The following is a 17,165-nucleotide window of genomic DNA, read 5'->3' as shown; positions in this document are numbered from 1 at the left end:
TTAAACACAATTAAAATATCAGTAAAATATCAGTACTAACTAATGGATTGTAAAATTGTTCATAATATCAGGTTTTTTCTTTCAATTTTTTTTTGCTTACTCAGATTTGAGCTGAATATCATATAATGGGGTTGAGCAATTTGAAGTAAGCTTCTACCTTTATGTCATTTTGGGTTTCTCTTCTTGTTTTTAATTTCAGTGAATGATCAACTAAGTTAGATGATCAAAAGAGTAATGTCTCTGCTCAATGAAGTGTATTGATGGATCTGTGTTCTGTTTGTGCTTAATGTTTTTAACAGTGGGCTTATCAAAAAACTTTGGGTAGTTCAAGTGACTGAATTTGAAAGTTTTAGTTTGGTTTGTTGGTTTGTGTTTTTTTTAAATAGAGGAAAATTGCTTAAAATATGTTCTGTTATATTTCTTCTTTTAGAAACTGGTTAGATAGTCATTAATGATAATAAAGCTTTTCAGCTAAGTTTTGTTCATGGTAGTAGACTTGTAAGATGCGTCAAACTAGTACTAATTTGATTTAGTCCTTTTTTATGGGTTTTGCAGGGCTGTTTGATGAGAAAGGAAAGCTTCTTGGTTCTTCTAGCAGCCCAATTCAGAGATGGAAAGATGGTGCTTTTGTTGAGGTACCTTTTATTTATATATTTATTTTTAATTTTCAATGGAAAATTCCTAGGTTTCATTTATCAATTATTATCATTATACATTGATGGATGAAGCTAGTATGCAATATTTATGATTTTAAAAACTGTCCTGCTTATGTATTTTGTTAATCTTACGAATGGGGAAGGATGGTTTTGAAGCTTCCACTTTAGTTCCCTGAGTTAGATATAAGTGGTGCTTTTCACTTTAATTTTTTTAATTTATGTTTATATTTTATAATGTAGATTCATCTTTTTGTGCTAAACAGCAATCCTCCACAGATATATGGCTTGAAATCTGTGCAGCTGTAAAAGCAGCTTGCTCTCAAGCAAAAGTTACCTTTAAATGTTTAAAATTTGTTCATTACTGACCCTATAGAATGCTACGCTATCTATATCTCTTTTTAATGGGCTTAATATTCTTTAAATATTGAAACCTCAAACCTTTATAAACCATGATGATATTAATAAGGACTATAATTTACCTTTATAAACCTCAAACCTTAGTTATACTATAATTTTCACCTGATCAGGTGTGATCTTGCTGGTTTGGAAGATGCATTAGTGAAGCGTGTGATGATCACCCCAGAGGAAGTTATTAAACGGAGCCTCGATCCGCAAAGCACAGCAATAAGCAGAGATGGCTTTGCCAAAACAATATATTCTAGACTCTTTGACTTGTAATTAAAAAAAATATAATCAAATTCTAGCTATTCAAAACCTGCTCCACTAATGTGTTTAATTTGTTAATAGGTTGGTGGACAAGATTAACAATTTGATCGGACAAGACACGACTTCTAAATTTTTTATTGGAGTCCTTGATATCTATGGCTTTGGAAGCTTTAAAACCAACAGGTAATATGTCGGAAACATATTATTACCTTACAAACAGCTAGGAAATCATGTAGGAAACTCCACGCATCAGTTCTTACCTTACAAACAGCTTTAAGGGCAGTGGCATCCCTTAAAGAGTTCAAATTTAAAAAACATACTAAAGTCTCAATCATTATTCAGGTCTGTCCAAATATGGCAGGCTCGTTATAGGTGTCACAGAGCTTTTAAATATTACAAATGCAGATGAATGGGGATGATGACCAAGAGAGAACTCAGGAAACTGAAGATGGTAAATTTCTCTAGCTATGATTATGTATTAAGAATAATTAGTTGTAAATTTTGTAGTTTCAGTGAAACTAGTCACACTTGGAGGAATAACCAACAAAAAGGGAAATAACTTCATGTTTATTCATTCTTATTTTAAATACGTGGTTTATCCATCACCAAAAGATTCTATTTTTGATGTAGGCAAGTGGGCAAAGGTTGAGAGGATCAAGAAGAGGATGAAGAAGGGGAAACAGAGAAAATTCCAAGGGTTGAGTTGGATAGGTAATGTATAATAATATTGTAGGTTGCTGAATGATTATTTCTAGATGGGTGATTCCCTTGAGATTTCCCAGATTTATGTTGGTAGGTAAGGTGTCTGGGTTTTGCTTCTGCAGAAAGAACAGGATGCATTGTTTCACGCTCCTCATTAGGCAACAGTTACAATATCTCTTGGGAGGCACCGTTGGACGAGCCAGCGAAGCAAAGGATGCTTAAGGTTAAGGAGCCATTGAGTTTACTTATGACGTAATTGCAAGGAAGTGGAAGCATAACAAGAAAGGATTTGCTCATGAATTTTGACAATATTTACCTTTGTTTATTTTAAAGCTCTTGAATTATGATGGATTCCATGACCGCATTATTCTATTGTTAATTTAAAGAATAATGTTGATATTAGGTGCTCCTCTTTTTTATCCAATCAAGTTTCCTTTGATTGTCTTCCAATCGACTTTACCCTTTCTTTGAATCTTTCCGTTACTTTTAAGAAATCTATTTCACAAATTTGTTGCTTGATCAAAATTAAGCTGCAGGAGTAAAAGAAAACAAGTATAAGGAGGTCATAAGAAACTTGCAAGCTTGGTGTTCCTATTTAAAATAAGAATGAATAAACAACTTGAAAATATCACTTTAAATAGGTGGTTTCATTTTTATTTTAAAAAACATAAAATTGTCATTATAATTAGGTATAAATGGCGGTTAGAAACTCCCATTTTAAACGAAAATGATGTCATTATACTCTGGTAAAAACGGCGGTTAGAAACCCCCATTTTAAACGAAAACGATGCCATTATACCTTGGTAAAAATGGCGGTTAGAAACCCCCATTTTAAAGGAAAATGATGCCATTATATCCGGTAAAAATGGCAGTTAGAAACCGTCATTTTAAACAAAATATGCCACTATATCCTGGTAAAAATAGCGGTTATAACCGCCATTTTAAACAATATAAAAACTGCCGTTTTACGTGGAAATAATGGCAGATAAAAACCGCCATTTTAACCGTCAGAAAACCGCCGTAATAACCAGAATGGCGCCCAAAATTCTGGCATTTCCTGGAGGTGCCATTTTTGGTAAAAATGGCGGTTAGAACCGCTGTAATTTCCAAAAAAAAAACCGCCATTTTAACCTTTTTTTGTAGTGATTGAACTGGACGTTTAGTCCCTAGACCTTGGAGGCTGGCCATTCGGCCATGCTTACACTATTATCACTTATGTATTTTCAACGGTGGAGTTTCTACACACCATATATTAAGGTGTGGAGCTCTGCTGTTCTTCATGAATTAATATAATTACTATTGTTCTTCTATTCAATTCACGCCTACTTCTTTTCTAAGATATTCATTCGTTCTTCAACTTGATGAATGTGATGATCCGTGACGCTCATCATCATTCTCACCTATGGACATGTGCCTGACAACCACCTCTGTTCTACTAGCAATGGCTTGAATGCGTATTTCTTGGGTTTCTAATATAAGATTGGAACCTTCGTGGTATAGGCTAGAATTATTGGCGATCATTCTTGAGATCCGGAAAGTCTAAACCTTGTCTGTGGTATTCCGAGTAGGATCTGGGAAGGGATGACGTAACGAGCTTCAAACTCGCGATTGTTGGGCATGTGATAGACGCAAAAGGATCAATGGATCCTATTCCAACATGATCGAGAACCGACAGATGATTAGCCGTGCGGTGACAGCACATTTGGAACATTTTCACTGAAAGGACGGGAAGTAGCCATTGACAACGGTGATGCCCAACATAAAGCTTGCCATGGAAGGGAGTATGAATGATTGGATGAAGGCAATAGGAAAGCAGAGGTTCAAGAGGAACAAAGCATCTTCATACGCTTATCTGAAATTCCTACCAATGAATTACATAAGTATCTCTATCTTTATTCTATTTTATATTTTATCCATCTTTTAATTATCAATTCTCCATAACCATTTGAATCTTTCTGACTGAGATTTACAAGATGACCATAGCTTGCTTCAAGCCAACAGTCTCCGTGGGATCGACCCTTACTCACGTAAGGTATTACTTGGACGACCCAGTGCACTTGCTGGTTAGTTGTGCGAAATTGTGACAAAGTGTGATTCACGTTTGAGAGCTCCAAGTCTTTGGCACCATTATTGATGATCACAATTTCGTGCACCACTCAAGGAACAGGAGAAGTAGGGGCATGATCTACAGGAGATGAAGCGCCAGAAGCTGTCCCCTGAAGCGCCAGATGTCCCACAGATAGAAGGAGCCAACACCCTTCAAAGCTAAAGGTTGTTTAGTCCTAACTCTGTGATAACTTTTATTGAACCTATTGCAAGAGATGTGTGAAGCATTAGTATTAGATTAGTTTATTTTTATGTCTTTAATTATTATTCCATAAGTATTAGTAGTATTTAAATTTCCATTTTAATTATCTGTTATTTTAATTAATAAAATTCTAATTGCATGAGTAGTATTTTATTTTTATTTTCTAAATTGGCTATAATTTATTCCTCTTATCATCATTAAACATAATAAAATAGTAGATTTTTAGGAATAAGGGTGCAACCATTTTGAATGTATTAATAAGAAAAATTCAAATTATTTATATGTGGTGGCATTACTTTAGCTCTCTGAATGAATGCATGAACAGAGCATGTTTTGATACTAAAGATGCAAGTATGTATTGGCTCTTGAAGGAATGATGAAAAACATACATGTTATTGATAATCCGAAAAATCATAAAATTGATTCTTGAAGCAAGAAAAAGCAGTGAAAAACACAAAGCTCGCGAAAAAAAAGAAAGAAAAAGAAAAAGCAAGCAGAACAAGCCAGTAACCCTTTAAACTAAAAGGCAAGGGAAAAAAAGGATCCAAGGCTTTGAGAATTAATGGATAGGAGGGCCCAAAGGAATAAAATCCTGGGCTAAGCAGCTAGATCAAGTTGTCCCTAACCATGTGCTTGTGGCGTGAAGGTGTCAAGTAAAAAGCTTGAGACTGAGCGGTTAAAGTCGTGATCCAAAGCAAAAAGAGTGTGCTTAAGAACTCTGGACACCTCTAACTGGGGACTCTAGCAAAGCTGAGTCACAATCTGAAAAGGTTCACCCAGTTACGTGTCTGTGGCATTTATGTATCCGGTGGTAATACTGGAAAACAAAATGCTTAGGGTCACGGCCAAGACTCATAAAGTAGCTGTGTTCAAGATTCAAGAATCCTAAAACTAGGAGAGTTAATAACGTTATCTGAATTCTGAATTCCTAAATAATCCAATCATTCTGAGCTTTAGAGGATAATTAAGATGCCAAGACTGTTCAGAAGCAAAAAGCTATAAGACCCGCGCATTTAATTTGAATTGTGAGCTTTATTGAGGACTCTGAGATGTTATTGCATCATTATCTTCTTTTTATCCTATTTTATTTATCTAGTTGCTTGGGGACAAGCAACAGTCTAAGTTTGGTGTTGTGATTAGTGGATATTTTATACGCTTTTTGGCATTATTTTTAGATAGTTTTTAGCATGTTTTAGTTACTTTTTATTATATTTTTATTAGTTTTTATGTAAAAATCACATTTCTGAACTTTACTATGAGTTTTTGTATTTTTCTGTAATTTCAGGTATTTTCTAGCAGAAATTGAGGGACCAGAGCAAAAATCTGATTCAGAGGCTGAGAAAGGACTGCAGATGCTGTTGGATTCTGACCCTCCTGCACTCGAAGTAGATTTTCTGGAGCTACAAAAGCCCAATTGGAGTGCTCTTAATTGCATTGGAAATTAGATATCTTGGGCTTTCCAACAATGTGTATTAGTCCATACTTTACTCGAGATTTGATGGCCCAAACTGGCATTTAAACGCCAACCAGAGACCCTTTTCTGGCATAAAACACCGGAACTGGCACCAGAATGGGAGTTAAACGCCCAAACTGGCATCCAAGCTGGTGTTTAACTCTAGAAAAGGCCTATGCACGTGTAAAGCTCAATGCTCAGCCCAAGCACACACCAAGTGGGCCCCGAAAGTGGATTTCTGCACTATCTGCACTTAGTTACTTATTTTCTGTAAACCTAAGTTACTAGTTTAGTATAAAATCTACTTTTAGAGATTCATTTTGGTAACTTGTGACATTTTACATCTCATATTATATCTTCTATGGCATGAGTCTCTAAACCCCATAGGTGGGGGTGAGGAGCTCTGCTATGTCTTAATGGATTAATGCAATTACTATTGTTTTCTTTTCGATCACGCTTGATTCTGTTCTAAGATACTCACTCGTACTTAATTATAAAGAATATGATGATCCGTGACATTCATCATCATTCTCAACTTTATGAACACGTGCTTGACAACCACTCTCGTTCTATCTTAGCTCAATGTAGTGATTGGGCGACAGCTTGAGTGCGTATCTCTTGGTAAAAAGCTTGAGACTGAGCGGTTAAAGTCGTGATCCAAAGCAAAAAGAGTGTGCTTAAGAACTCTGGACACCTCTAACTGGGGACTCTAGCAAAGCTGAGTCACAATCTGAAAAGGTTCACCCAGTTACGTGTCTGTGGCATTTATGTATCCGGTGGTAATACTGGAAAACAAAATGCTTAGGGTCACGGCCAAGACTCATAAAGTAGCTGTGTTCAAGAATCAACAAAACTAAAACTAGGAGAGTTAATAACGTTATCTGAATTCTGAATTCCTAAATAATCCAATCATTCTGAGCTTTAGAGGATAATTAAGATGCCAAGACTGTTCAGAAGCAAAAAGCTATAAGACCCGCGCATTTAATTTGAATTGTGAGCTTTATTGAGGACTCTGAGATGTTATTGCATCATTATCTTCTTTTTATCCTATTTTATTTATCTAGTTGCTTGGGGACAAGCAACAGTCTAAGTTTGGTGTTGTGATTAGTGGATATTTTATACGCTTTTTGGCATTATTTTTAGATAGTTTTTAGCATGTTTTAGTTACTTTTTATTATATTTTTATTAGTTTTTATGTAAAAATCACATTTCTGAACTTTACTATGAGTTTTTGTATTTTTCTGTAATTTCAGGTATTTTCTAGCAGAAATTGAGGGACCAGAGCAAAAATCTGATTCAGAGGCTGAGAAAGGACTGCAGATGCTGTTGGATTCTGACCCTCCTGCACTCGAAGTAGATTTTCTGGAGCTACAAAAGCCCAATTGGAGTGCTCTTAATTGCATTGGAAATTAGATATCTTGGGCTTTCCAACAATGTGTATTAGTCCATACTTTACTCGAGATTTGATGGCCCAAACTGGCATTTAAACGCCAACCAGAGACCCTTTTCTGGCATAAAACACCGGAACTGGCACCAGAATGGGAGTTAAACGCCCAAACTGGCATCCAAGCTGGTGTTTAACTCTAGAAAAGGCCTATGCACGTGTAAAGCTCAATGCTCAGCCCAAGCACACACCAAGTGGGCCCCGAAAGTGGATTTCTGCACTATCTGCACTTAGTTACTTATTTTCTGTAAACCTAAGTTACTAGTTTAGTATAAAATCTACTTTTAGAGATTCATTTTGGTAACTTGTGACATTTTACATCTCATATTATATCTTCTATGGCATGAGTCTCTAAACCCCATAGGTGGGGGTGAGGAGCTCTGCTATGTCTTAATGGATTAATGCAATTACTATTGTTTTCTTTTCGATCACGCTTGATTCTGTTCTAAGATACTCACTCGTACTTAATTATAAAGAATATGATGATCCGTGACATTCATCATCATTCTCAACTTTATGAACACGTGCTTGACAACCACTCTCGTTCTATCTTAGCTCAATGTAGTGATTGGGCGACAGCTTGAGTGCGTATCTCTTGGGTCTCTGATCCACGGATTTGACTTGCCTCTCCTGAAAACAGAGCATTCGAATCCGTGAGATTAGAACCTTCGTGGTAGAGGCTAGAACCAATTGGCAGCATTCTTGAGATCTGGAAAGTCTAAACCTTGTCTGTGGTATTTCGAGTAGGATCTGGGATGGGATGACTGTGACGAGCTTCAAACTCACGAATGTTGGGCGCAGTGACAGTGTGCAAAAGGATAGAGAGATGCTATTCCGACACAAGTGAGAATCGATAGATGATTAGCCATGCGGTAGCTGTGCCTGGTATTTTTCATCCGAGACGAGAGATCCGACAGTTGATTAGCCGTACAGAAACCGTACCTGGACCATTTTCACTGAGAGGATGGATGGTAGCCATTGACAACGGTAATCCACCAACATACAACTTGCCATGGAAGGAAGCCATGCGTGTTTGGAGAAGATGACAGTAGGAAAGCAGAGATTCAGATGACAGAGCATCTCTAGAACCTCAACCTGTTCCTCATTACTGAATCACAAGTATCATTCATCTCATGTTATTTACTTTTCATAAACAAAATCATTTTTATCACTAATCTCCTGACTAAGATTTACAAGATAACCATAGCTTGGTTCAAGCCGGCAATCTCCGTGGGATCGACCCTTACTCACGTAAGGTATTACGTGGACGACCTAGTGCACTTGCTGGTTAGTTGCACCGTAGTTGTGAAAAGTGTGATCACAATTCTGTGCACCACTCAGCTTGTCCCCTCTCACCGTGAACCTTTTTCCTGTGTTTTTGATGAACAATCTCTATGTGTTCCAGTGAGAGTATTCTGTTGACAGTGTAATAATCATCAGTTTATGGGCCTGTCTCCAACTGTTGGTAGATCAGTTTCACTTTGTCTCCTTTTGAGAACCCTTCAGTTGGGATTCTTTTGTTTCTCACCCTTTTGGAACCTTTTTCTTGCTCTTCTTTCCTTTCTTCAGTGACTCTTCTATCTTGGCAGCAGGCTTTATGTCAAGGGCTTTCTTCCTAGTGATCAAATTTTTAATCTCTTCCTGCCTTCCCTTCTCAGTCTTCACATCTTCGTTACCCTTTTGTTTTTCTCCACTATCTGTCTTCTGCTTCAGAGGTGAGTTGATAAGTGCGTTCTTGGGGTTTTTCCTTCCAGTTCAAATCTTCCTCTTCAATTCTCATGCACCCTTTATCTTAAGCAGGATGTTGCATATCCTTAAAGACATTTAGAGTGATCTGCTCATCATGTGCTCTCAAAATCATTTCTCCTTTCTCTACATCAATGATGGCCCTTGCTGTGGCTAGGAAAGGCCTTCCTAATATGATGGAATCGCCTCCCTCTTCATCTAGGTCCAGAATTACAAAATCCGCTGGAAATATGAATTCTCCCACCTTCACTAACAAGTTCTCCACAACCCCATTGGGTATTTTAAGTGATCTATTCGCCATTTAAAGTGACATTCTGGTGGGTTTGACTTCCTCTATTGCAAGCATTTTCATTAGTGAAAGAGGCATCAAATTGATGCTGGCACCTAAGTCACAGAGCTTTTTCCAAGGTCATATTGCCTATGGTGCATGATATGATGAAACTCCCAAGATCTTTGAGCTTTAGTGGGAGGCCTTTTTGGATTACTGTACTGTACTCTTGGGTTAAGACCACTGTCTCCTTCTCATTCTATCTTCTCTTCTTATTGATGAGCTCTTTGAGGAACTTAGCATACAAAGGCATTTGTTCTAGAGCTTCAGCAAAGGGAATGTTAATTTCCAGCTTCTTAAAAACCTCTAGAAACTTGGAAATTGTTAATACTTGAGCTCTCTTTGCAATATTTGAGGATATGGCAGAAGAGGAGTATAAGGCTTCACTTCCTTCATCTGTTCTTGTGAGTTCTCTTCCATGACTTGCTTTCCTTTCTTTGAAGCTTGTGGCTCTTCATCCTTCTTCTTGATCTCTTCCTGGTCTTTCTTTTTAATTGCCACTTCCTTCTTACTGCCAACCTTATCATCCTCCAATGTTCTTCCACTCCTGAGTTGAATTACTTTGCATTCTTCTTTAGGATTTGGAATGGTATCACTTGGGAAAATATTGGTTGGTTTTTCAGCTTCTCTGGCCAATTTCCCTACTTGTCTTTCATGATTCCTCATAGTGGCCTCTTGTCTCTCTTAACTTTTAATCAAACTATCTTGCCCTTTGGCTAGAACCTGTGTGGTTTGAGCAAGTGCTTGTAATGTTGCTTCAAGAGCTGAGATTCTAGTTTCCTGATGGTCAATGGATGGTATGTTGGGATATGATGGTTGTTGTTGAAAGTTATTTGGGTTGTTGAAGTGGTTGTTCTGGGAATTGAAAGGTGGTGTGGAGAAGTTATTTTGGTGAATGTGAGTTGTTGTTGGGTTGCTGATATGAGTTTTGTGGTTTTATGTATTGGTTAGTGTTATTGGATGAATGAGTTTGGTTGTTTGTGTGTCGGGAGTTGTTGGAATTGTGATTCTTTTGCCATGAATTCTGATTATCACCCCACCTCAAGTTGGGATGATTCCTCCATGATGAATTGTATGTATCTCCATGAAATTTATTCTGAGAAGAGCTTGAGGTGTTATGTATATATTGGACTTGTTCTGGTTGTTGCCAACAGTTGCTTTTCTCAAAGGTTTCTTCACTTTGGCTCCATCGAATTGAGGGTTGGCTTGCTGCATTTACTGCAGCCACTTGGAGTCCATCAATTCTCTTTGTCATCAACTCCATTTATTGCTGGATTTATTGGTGCATCAACTTGTTCTGTGCCAAGATGGTGTCTGTTCTTTCTAGCTCCAACACACCCTTTTTTTGGATTGGTTGGCGTTGCCTCTGATGACCATAGAAGTATTGATTGTTGGTCACCGTGTCTATGAGGTTCTGGGCTTCCTCAGCTGTCTTTATTAGTTGTAATGAACCTCCTGCAGTGTAGTCTAAAGATTCTTGACCTTTTAAAGTAAATCCCTCATAGAAATTTTGGAGTCTATCCCATTCACTAAACATCTCAGGTAGACATTTCCTAATTAGAGCTTTGTATCTTTCCCATGCCGCATAAAACGATTCTTCATCCATTTGAGTGAATGTTTGCACTTCTGTCTTCAGTCTTATGATCCTCTGAGGTGGGTAGAACTTAGATAGGAATTTGTTCACCAAATCATCCCAAGTGTTGATGCTTTCTTTAGGGAATGTCTCCAGCCATTGAGATGCCTTGTCTCTCAAGGAAAATGGAAATAACAGCAACTTATAGATGTCTGGGTGCACACCATTCATTTTGACAGTTTCACAAATCCTCAGGAAAGTAGATAAATGCTGATTTGGATCTTCAAGTGGACCTCCTCCATAGGAGCAATTGTTTTGTACCAAAGTGATAAGTTGAGACTTCAATTCAAAGTTATTTGCATGAACATTGGGAGTGAGTATATTGCTCCCACAGTTTCTTGGATTGGGGAAGGTATAAGAGGCTAGAGCTCTCCTCTGAGGTGGACCATTGTTGTTGGCCATGATGCACATAAACTAGTTATGCTACGATTTAGGAAATTGCACGATCGGCAAAATTCCTTCCGGCAAGTGCACCGGTTATCGTCGTCAAGTAAAAACTCACAATAGCACTTCCTCGGGTGGATTAGGGAGGTTACCCTCCATTTCTTGGTCTTCCTCTTCTGATGCTTCTTCTCCAATAACACTCTTCCCTCTTGCTTCTCTTCTTAATCTCAAGAATGTCCTCTCTACCTTAGAATAAAAAAAGGCAGATGCACCTCTTCTTCCTCCTAGCATACAACACAAACAAAACCAGAAAACTAAAACAAAACACTCTACTGCTAGAGTGTGGTTAAGGTTAGTTTAAACAAAATCTCAAACAGTTAGTATGTTTAGGAAAAATAGAAATAAAAATGCTTAATCTAGATTATCACCTACTTAATCATTGTCATCTAAATCAATCCCTAGCAACAGTGCCAAAAACTTGATGAGGGAAAATCGATTCCACACAAACTCACCGGCAAGTGTACCGGGTCGCATCAAATAGTAATAACTCACAGAAGTGAGGTCGATCCCACAGGGATTGATGAATTAAGCAACTTTAGTATGGTGATGAATTTAGTTAAGCAAATATTTGATGAATTTAATGAAATTTGATTAACAGAAGGGAAATTACAAGTAAACTAGAGTGCAGAATGAAAATTAACAGAAAAGTAAATTGCAGGAAGCTTAAATGGCTGAAACTTAAAGTGCAAGAAATTATAAGAGCTAAAACTTAAATTGCAAGAAAGGTAAATAACTGAAACTTAAAGTACAAGTAATTTAAATTGCAGAATCTAAATTGCTAAGAAACTTAAATTGTATGAATAATAAAGGAAATTGGGTGCTAGGATATCAAAACAGAATTTAACAATGTAACTATAGTGAATCAGAGAAGAAAATGTAGAAGATGAAAACTAGAAATAAGACTCAGATCCAATTTAAAATTCTAAAATAGAAAAGGGAAATTGCAGAAGAAAAATAAACAGAGAGGAAAGCTCAGATCAGATTCTCAATTCTTTAACAGGAAATTGAAATTGCCGAAGAAAAAAAGAACAGAAAGAAAAGTTGCGGAGCAAGAAAAACAGAAAAGAAAACTCAGATCCGATCTCCAATTTTCAAATTCTAAAAACAACAGAAAAAAATAAAAGGAAGCTCTAGTACCAAAAACAGAAAAAAAATGCAGAAGATGAATAACAGAAGGAAAACAGAAAGCAAACTAAACTTAGATCTCAAATTCTATGCAATTCCTAAAAGAAAAGCTCCAAGAATAAAAAGAAGATCAAACTCCAGGAAAAAAAAAGGTCCTAAGGAAATCAAATTTTCTCCTCTTTATACACCTTCTAATTCCGTTATCGAGTACTTGGAGTGGGCTTCTTAGCCTGTGATGAAGTGAATCAGGATTGGGTGCTTGATTTCAGCTTTCAGGGGAACGTTGCATTCTCAAAGTGAGCGCAGCGTTCATTCACCCATGGGTACGCATCCCCGACGCGTGCACGTTATTGCCTTGCTGAGTACTCATCACGCGTACGCGTGCTTCACGCACAGGCGTCCTTTTGTGTTTTTGTCCATCGACGCGTATGCGTCACATATGCGTGCGCGTTGCTGCCAACTTCAGTCTCAGCCATGCTTGCACGTCCCATTCACGCGTATGGGTCTTCGATAGCGTTCTTTTAACGAGCGCTACATTCACCCCATGAATGCTGCCCACGCATGCGCGTCCTCTGTGCGTGCGCGTGGGTTGCAAAATGTCAATTCCAGGCTTCAGCGCTACCCACACATTCACGTTCTTCCTTCCAAATTCTCCATCGACGCGTGCACGTCATGTACGCATGCGCGTCGGTGAAGAACTGAAGATTGATGGTTTAGAAGTTATAGTAAACTCTCGTTGCAAGTATAGTTACTAAACCAAGCAATCAACCTTTCTTACAAAGTTTTGGTTGTCACGAGTAACAAACCCCTTTAAAATTGATAACCGAGTATTTAAACCTCGGGTCGTCTTCTCAAGGAATTGCAGGGAGGTGTATTTATTATTGGTTATGAGTCTTGTAAATTGGGGGTTTTGGAAGTATGGTGGGAATATGTTATATGACAAGTAAAATAAAACAATAATAATAAAATCTCTTAGCAAGGTATAAGAAATTGGAAGTCCAGACTTAGTTATTCTTATCAATAGTAATGAAAGTTGAATCTTAATTCCACTTAGTTAACCTTTACTAAAGCAAAGGAAAGTCAAGGGACTAATCAGTCGGTTGTAAAATTCCATTTCTAATTTTGAATTTGCCCGAAAATGGTCACTTAATGAACATAGCGCTCTCTTTGAAAACGAGCGCCAAACACTTCCACGCGTACGCATCATGTACGCGTATGCATGGGTCTTCAAAATTTGTCCCTGATGCGTAAGCGTCCTGTACGCGTGCGCGTCGCTACTGAGCGTGGCGTTCTTTCTTTGAGCGCAACATTATTCTGCAGTGCCTCTCTTTCTCTTCATTTTCTCACCTGAATCCAATAAAAAAGGAAATCAAAGTCTCACCAAAATCATAAGGTTTTGCATCATTCATAACAATCTCCTAATTCTTGCATAAATCTCATGATTTTGTATAAAATTAATGATGTTTGATTGAATCAAGAGAATCATGAGATTCCACTCCAATCACTTACTTATTGAGCAAGAAAGTGCATAAAATCTAATGAAACAAATGAAAAATGCTTGTGAAACTAGCATAAGATGACTTGTCGTCAGGGTCTTATATCCTACATCACTGGGCACTGTTACCATACTGAGAACCTCCGGTTCTCATACCATATTTCTATTGTATTTTTCAGATGCAGGTCGCAACCCACATCGGTGAGTTGCTTGAATGGTGACAGAAGCAGAGGATCCTGTTACTCTTGAAGTCTTTTTGGTTTATCCTGTTATATATCTCTCACTTTTGTATTTTGTTTTGGCCTAGAGGCTTGTTTTGAGAGAGAAAAACTTGTATAAGCTGGTTTTACTGTCTGTTCTCTATATAGTCTGTATATGGCTAGTCGGCTTAAACTCCGTGAGCCGTGGCTAGATTATTATGATATTATACTCCTATCTTTTGTTATATTACATCGATATCTTGTGCTTTAAGTTAGTAGATTCGATAGTATGTTTGTGCTTTTAAATTCTATTTTTGAGCTATATCCTTCATTGGGCTTCTAGATTATACTATTCTTTCTAGAACTGTCATATCTCTGATTAACCTTTGCTTTACGATGCGAGGTAAGGCTAAGGCTAATTAGGGTGTTACATTTGGTGGTATCAGAGCGGTTCGTCCTCGCGGTTCGTCCTCGTGAACCTGAGGGATGGACCGATTGTGCTTCATTGCATACTTTGTTTGTCTTTTTCTTTAATGCTATTAGGTTATCTACTTGATATTTCATAGCATGTTTGTTTGTGAGTGCCTGTTTGGGATAATTGAAGCACTGGACTTTTGATATTGAGACCGATCACCTTGATATCAACTGTTTGGTGTAGACAAGAACCTTAATGGCTACTCGCGGACAAGGTCGGTCACCTATACGGAGAGATTATGAGGGTAACCCTTCGACAGATAATCACGCTGAACTTATGTCGGCGATGACTAACTTAGCTAACACGATTCAAGCGGGCACTGCTATGGCTACTGATGCTTTGCAACAAACAAGGCAATCAGTCGGGGGCGAAAATGAAGAAGGTGCTGAGGACAACTTAGTTAGTGTTCCGAGAACTCTAGCTGCTTTTCTGAAAGCTGATTCGCCAGTTTTCGATGGATTGATAAATTCTGCTGAAGCAGACAACTGGTTCAAAGCTGTGGAGGGTGCATTACAAGCTCAACAAGTCCGGAGTAATCAGTTCGTGGAATATATGGCTTATCAACTAATAGGAGAAGCTTAGCAATGGTGGCAAGGAGAGCGCCGACTGCTACACCTACAGAAGGTGGACATTACATGGGTGTTATTCCAGGAAGCTTTCTACAAAAAGCACTTGGATGAATCATTAAGGGAGGCCAGAGAGTTGGAGCTCTTACAGTTGAAGCAAGAGTCCATGACCATAGCTGAATACACCAGCAAGTTCGAGGAACTCTGTAGGTCCTCGAGAATAAGTCAGGGTACTCCTGAGTCCTATGAGGGATGGAAATGTGTCAAATACAAAGTAGGGCTGAGGGAAGATATCATGTGTGTTGTGGCTCCATTGGAGATTAGGAGATTCTCTGAATTGGTGGACAAGGCAACGATTGTTGAAGATTATGCCAAGGAGGCGACTTTGGAGAGAAATGTTCATGGCGGTACCAGTGGTAAAGTTCGTGGGAAGTATGTTCCATCAAGAGGCCAAAATTTCAAGATGGGTAAACGTGCCCCTCAGCGTCTCCAAGGTCAAGGGCATATCGAGTAGAATAACCATGACAAGTATCACAGGGCAAAAGGAGCAGGTAAGCAGGTGTGAGCTCAACAAAAAGAGTTAAGGTGCCAGAGATGTGGAAGATACCACCAGGAAATGTCGTGCATGGCTGGGTTCAGTGGATGTTACCGCTGTGGATTGTCAGGGCATATCTCTATACGTTGTCCCTACAGGAAGGGCCAGGATGCGAACTAGTCTCAGCGACGGGAATTAGGATTTCCAATTTGAGGTAATGATAAAATTACTAACCGAGTTTTAATCACGTTTAGGAGGTTGTAACTCAACTCTCCTTTTCTAGCTTATGATGGAGGTAAGGAATTAGAACTAGGAATATCAGGTCGAACATCAGGCTTAGGATCAATCATTTTTTCCGTAAGAAGTACGAAGTATATCGCTACCGGAGGAGGAGGATGGCAATAAGAGACCTAATAAGAGAGAAATTACCAATAAATACGTGTGACCCGATCTGTCTTTCTTTCTTTTTTAACCCGAGTTGAGGTACCTTATTCTGTGGTCTTTGTTGATAATTAGTCTGAACATTTCCAAATCTTATTCATTGCTCGCATGTATCTTTGCCCGAAACTCGTACCCCTTGGCATGAGCCTAAAACCATCTTTATTCACGGACTAGTGATAAAATCAGTAGGGACACATTTTGATTCAATGTGCCATATTATTTTCTTCAAAGATTCTTAATTTGGAATCCCTTACTTGAGGTGCACTCTAATTTTCCTTCTGGTGCATTTTCTTATTCTCTACAACCTTGTCTAAACACAACATAATGTACCTTTTCAATTTCTTATGGATACCATTCAAATTTGTTTGCTATCTCTTGAGCTCGGTAACCCTTCAAATAACTTAGGCTTAATTCGGCATCACATGCCATCCTTAGACGCAACCATCGATAAGTTGGTTCCGTAGGACGCAACTTCTGAACACGAAGGATGAAACCGGTGAGCGTGCGATCTTGCGAGGAGTTGTGAAGTCTTACTTTTACGAATGGTGTTACCTATGAATAAATTGATACACAAGGATGCTCCATTGGCTCCAACGCCGAATTGTAATTCCTCCAGAACTTGAAAGAACGATTAGCTACATCACCGGTACTTGTATTATGTGAACTTCAGGGACCAGTTAGGATCTATGATAACGCCTCATTGGAAGCCTTGGAGTGCGTATCGACGTAGCATTAGGAGGTAATGGTTGGTGCGTCGCAATGGTTGAGGCTATACGAAGTGGAATCTCTGACTCACGATCTAGAGCCTACTGCGTTTATACTTGTGTTGGAGATGTGGAGCAAGGGGAACTACCTCCATAAAGATGGAGGAAATCACTCAAGGGCTGCAATTGGGAGTTAAGCTACTACCTATGGATAATCACGTTTGATTTTGGTTCTCACGTGTAG

At 38.4% G+C, this 17,165-nt stretch overlaps 1 protein-coding gene across 1 annotated transcript; it reads left to right on the top strand.

Moving 5' to 3' along the window:
• Window positions 14,871-15,755, top strand: LOC110272039. The gene is made up of 2 exons (XM_021123828.1): window positions 14,871-15,230; window positions 15,327-15,755. The coding sequence occupies exons 1-2, from the start codon at window positions 14,871-14,873 to the stop codon at window positions 15,753-15,755; spliced, it is 789 nt and encodes a 262-aa protein (XP_020979487.1).

The sequence above is a fragment of the Arachis ipaensis genome, chromosome B05 (assembly GCF_000816755.2).
Source record: "Arachis ipaensis cultivar K30076 chromosome B05, Araip1.1, whole genome shotgun sequence".
NCBI classification, from domain to species: Eukaryota; Viridiplantae; Streptophyta; class Magnoliopsida; order Fabales; family Fabaceae; genus Arachis; species Arachis ipaensis.
Note: the sequence above shows the minus strand (reverse complement) of the source record. Positions and strands in the feature narration are given on the sequence as shown.

Coding starts and splice junctions, on each gene's coding strand:
- LOC110272039 (XM_021123828.1), top strand. CDS start 14,871: ATGGCTACTCGCGGACAAGGTCGGTCACCTATACGGAGAGATTATGAG. Junction 15,231..15,326: donor ATCAGTTCGTGGAATATATG/GCTTATCAACTA, acceptor GTGTTATTCCAG/GAAGCTTTCTACAAAAAGCA.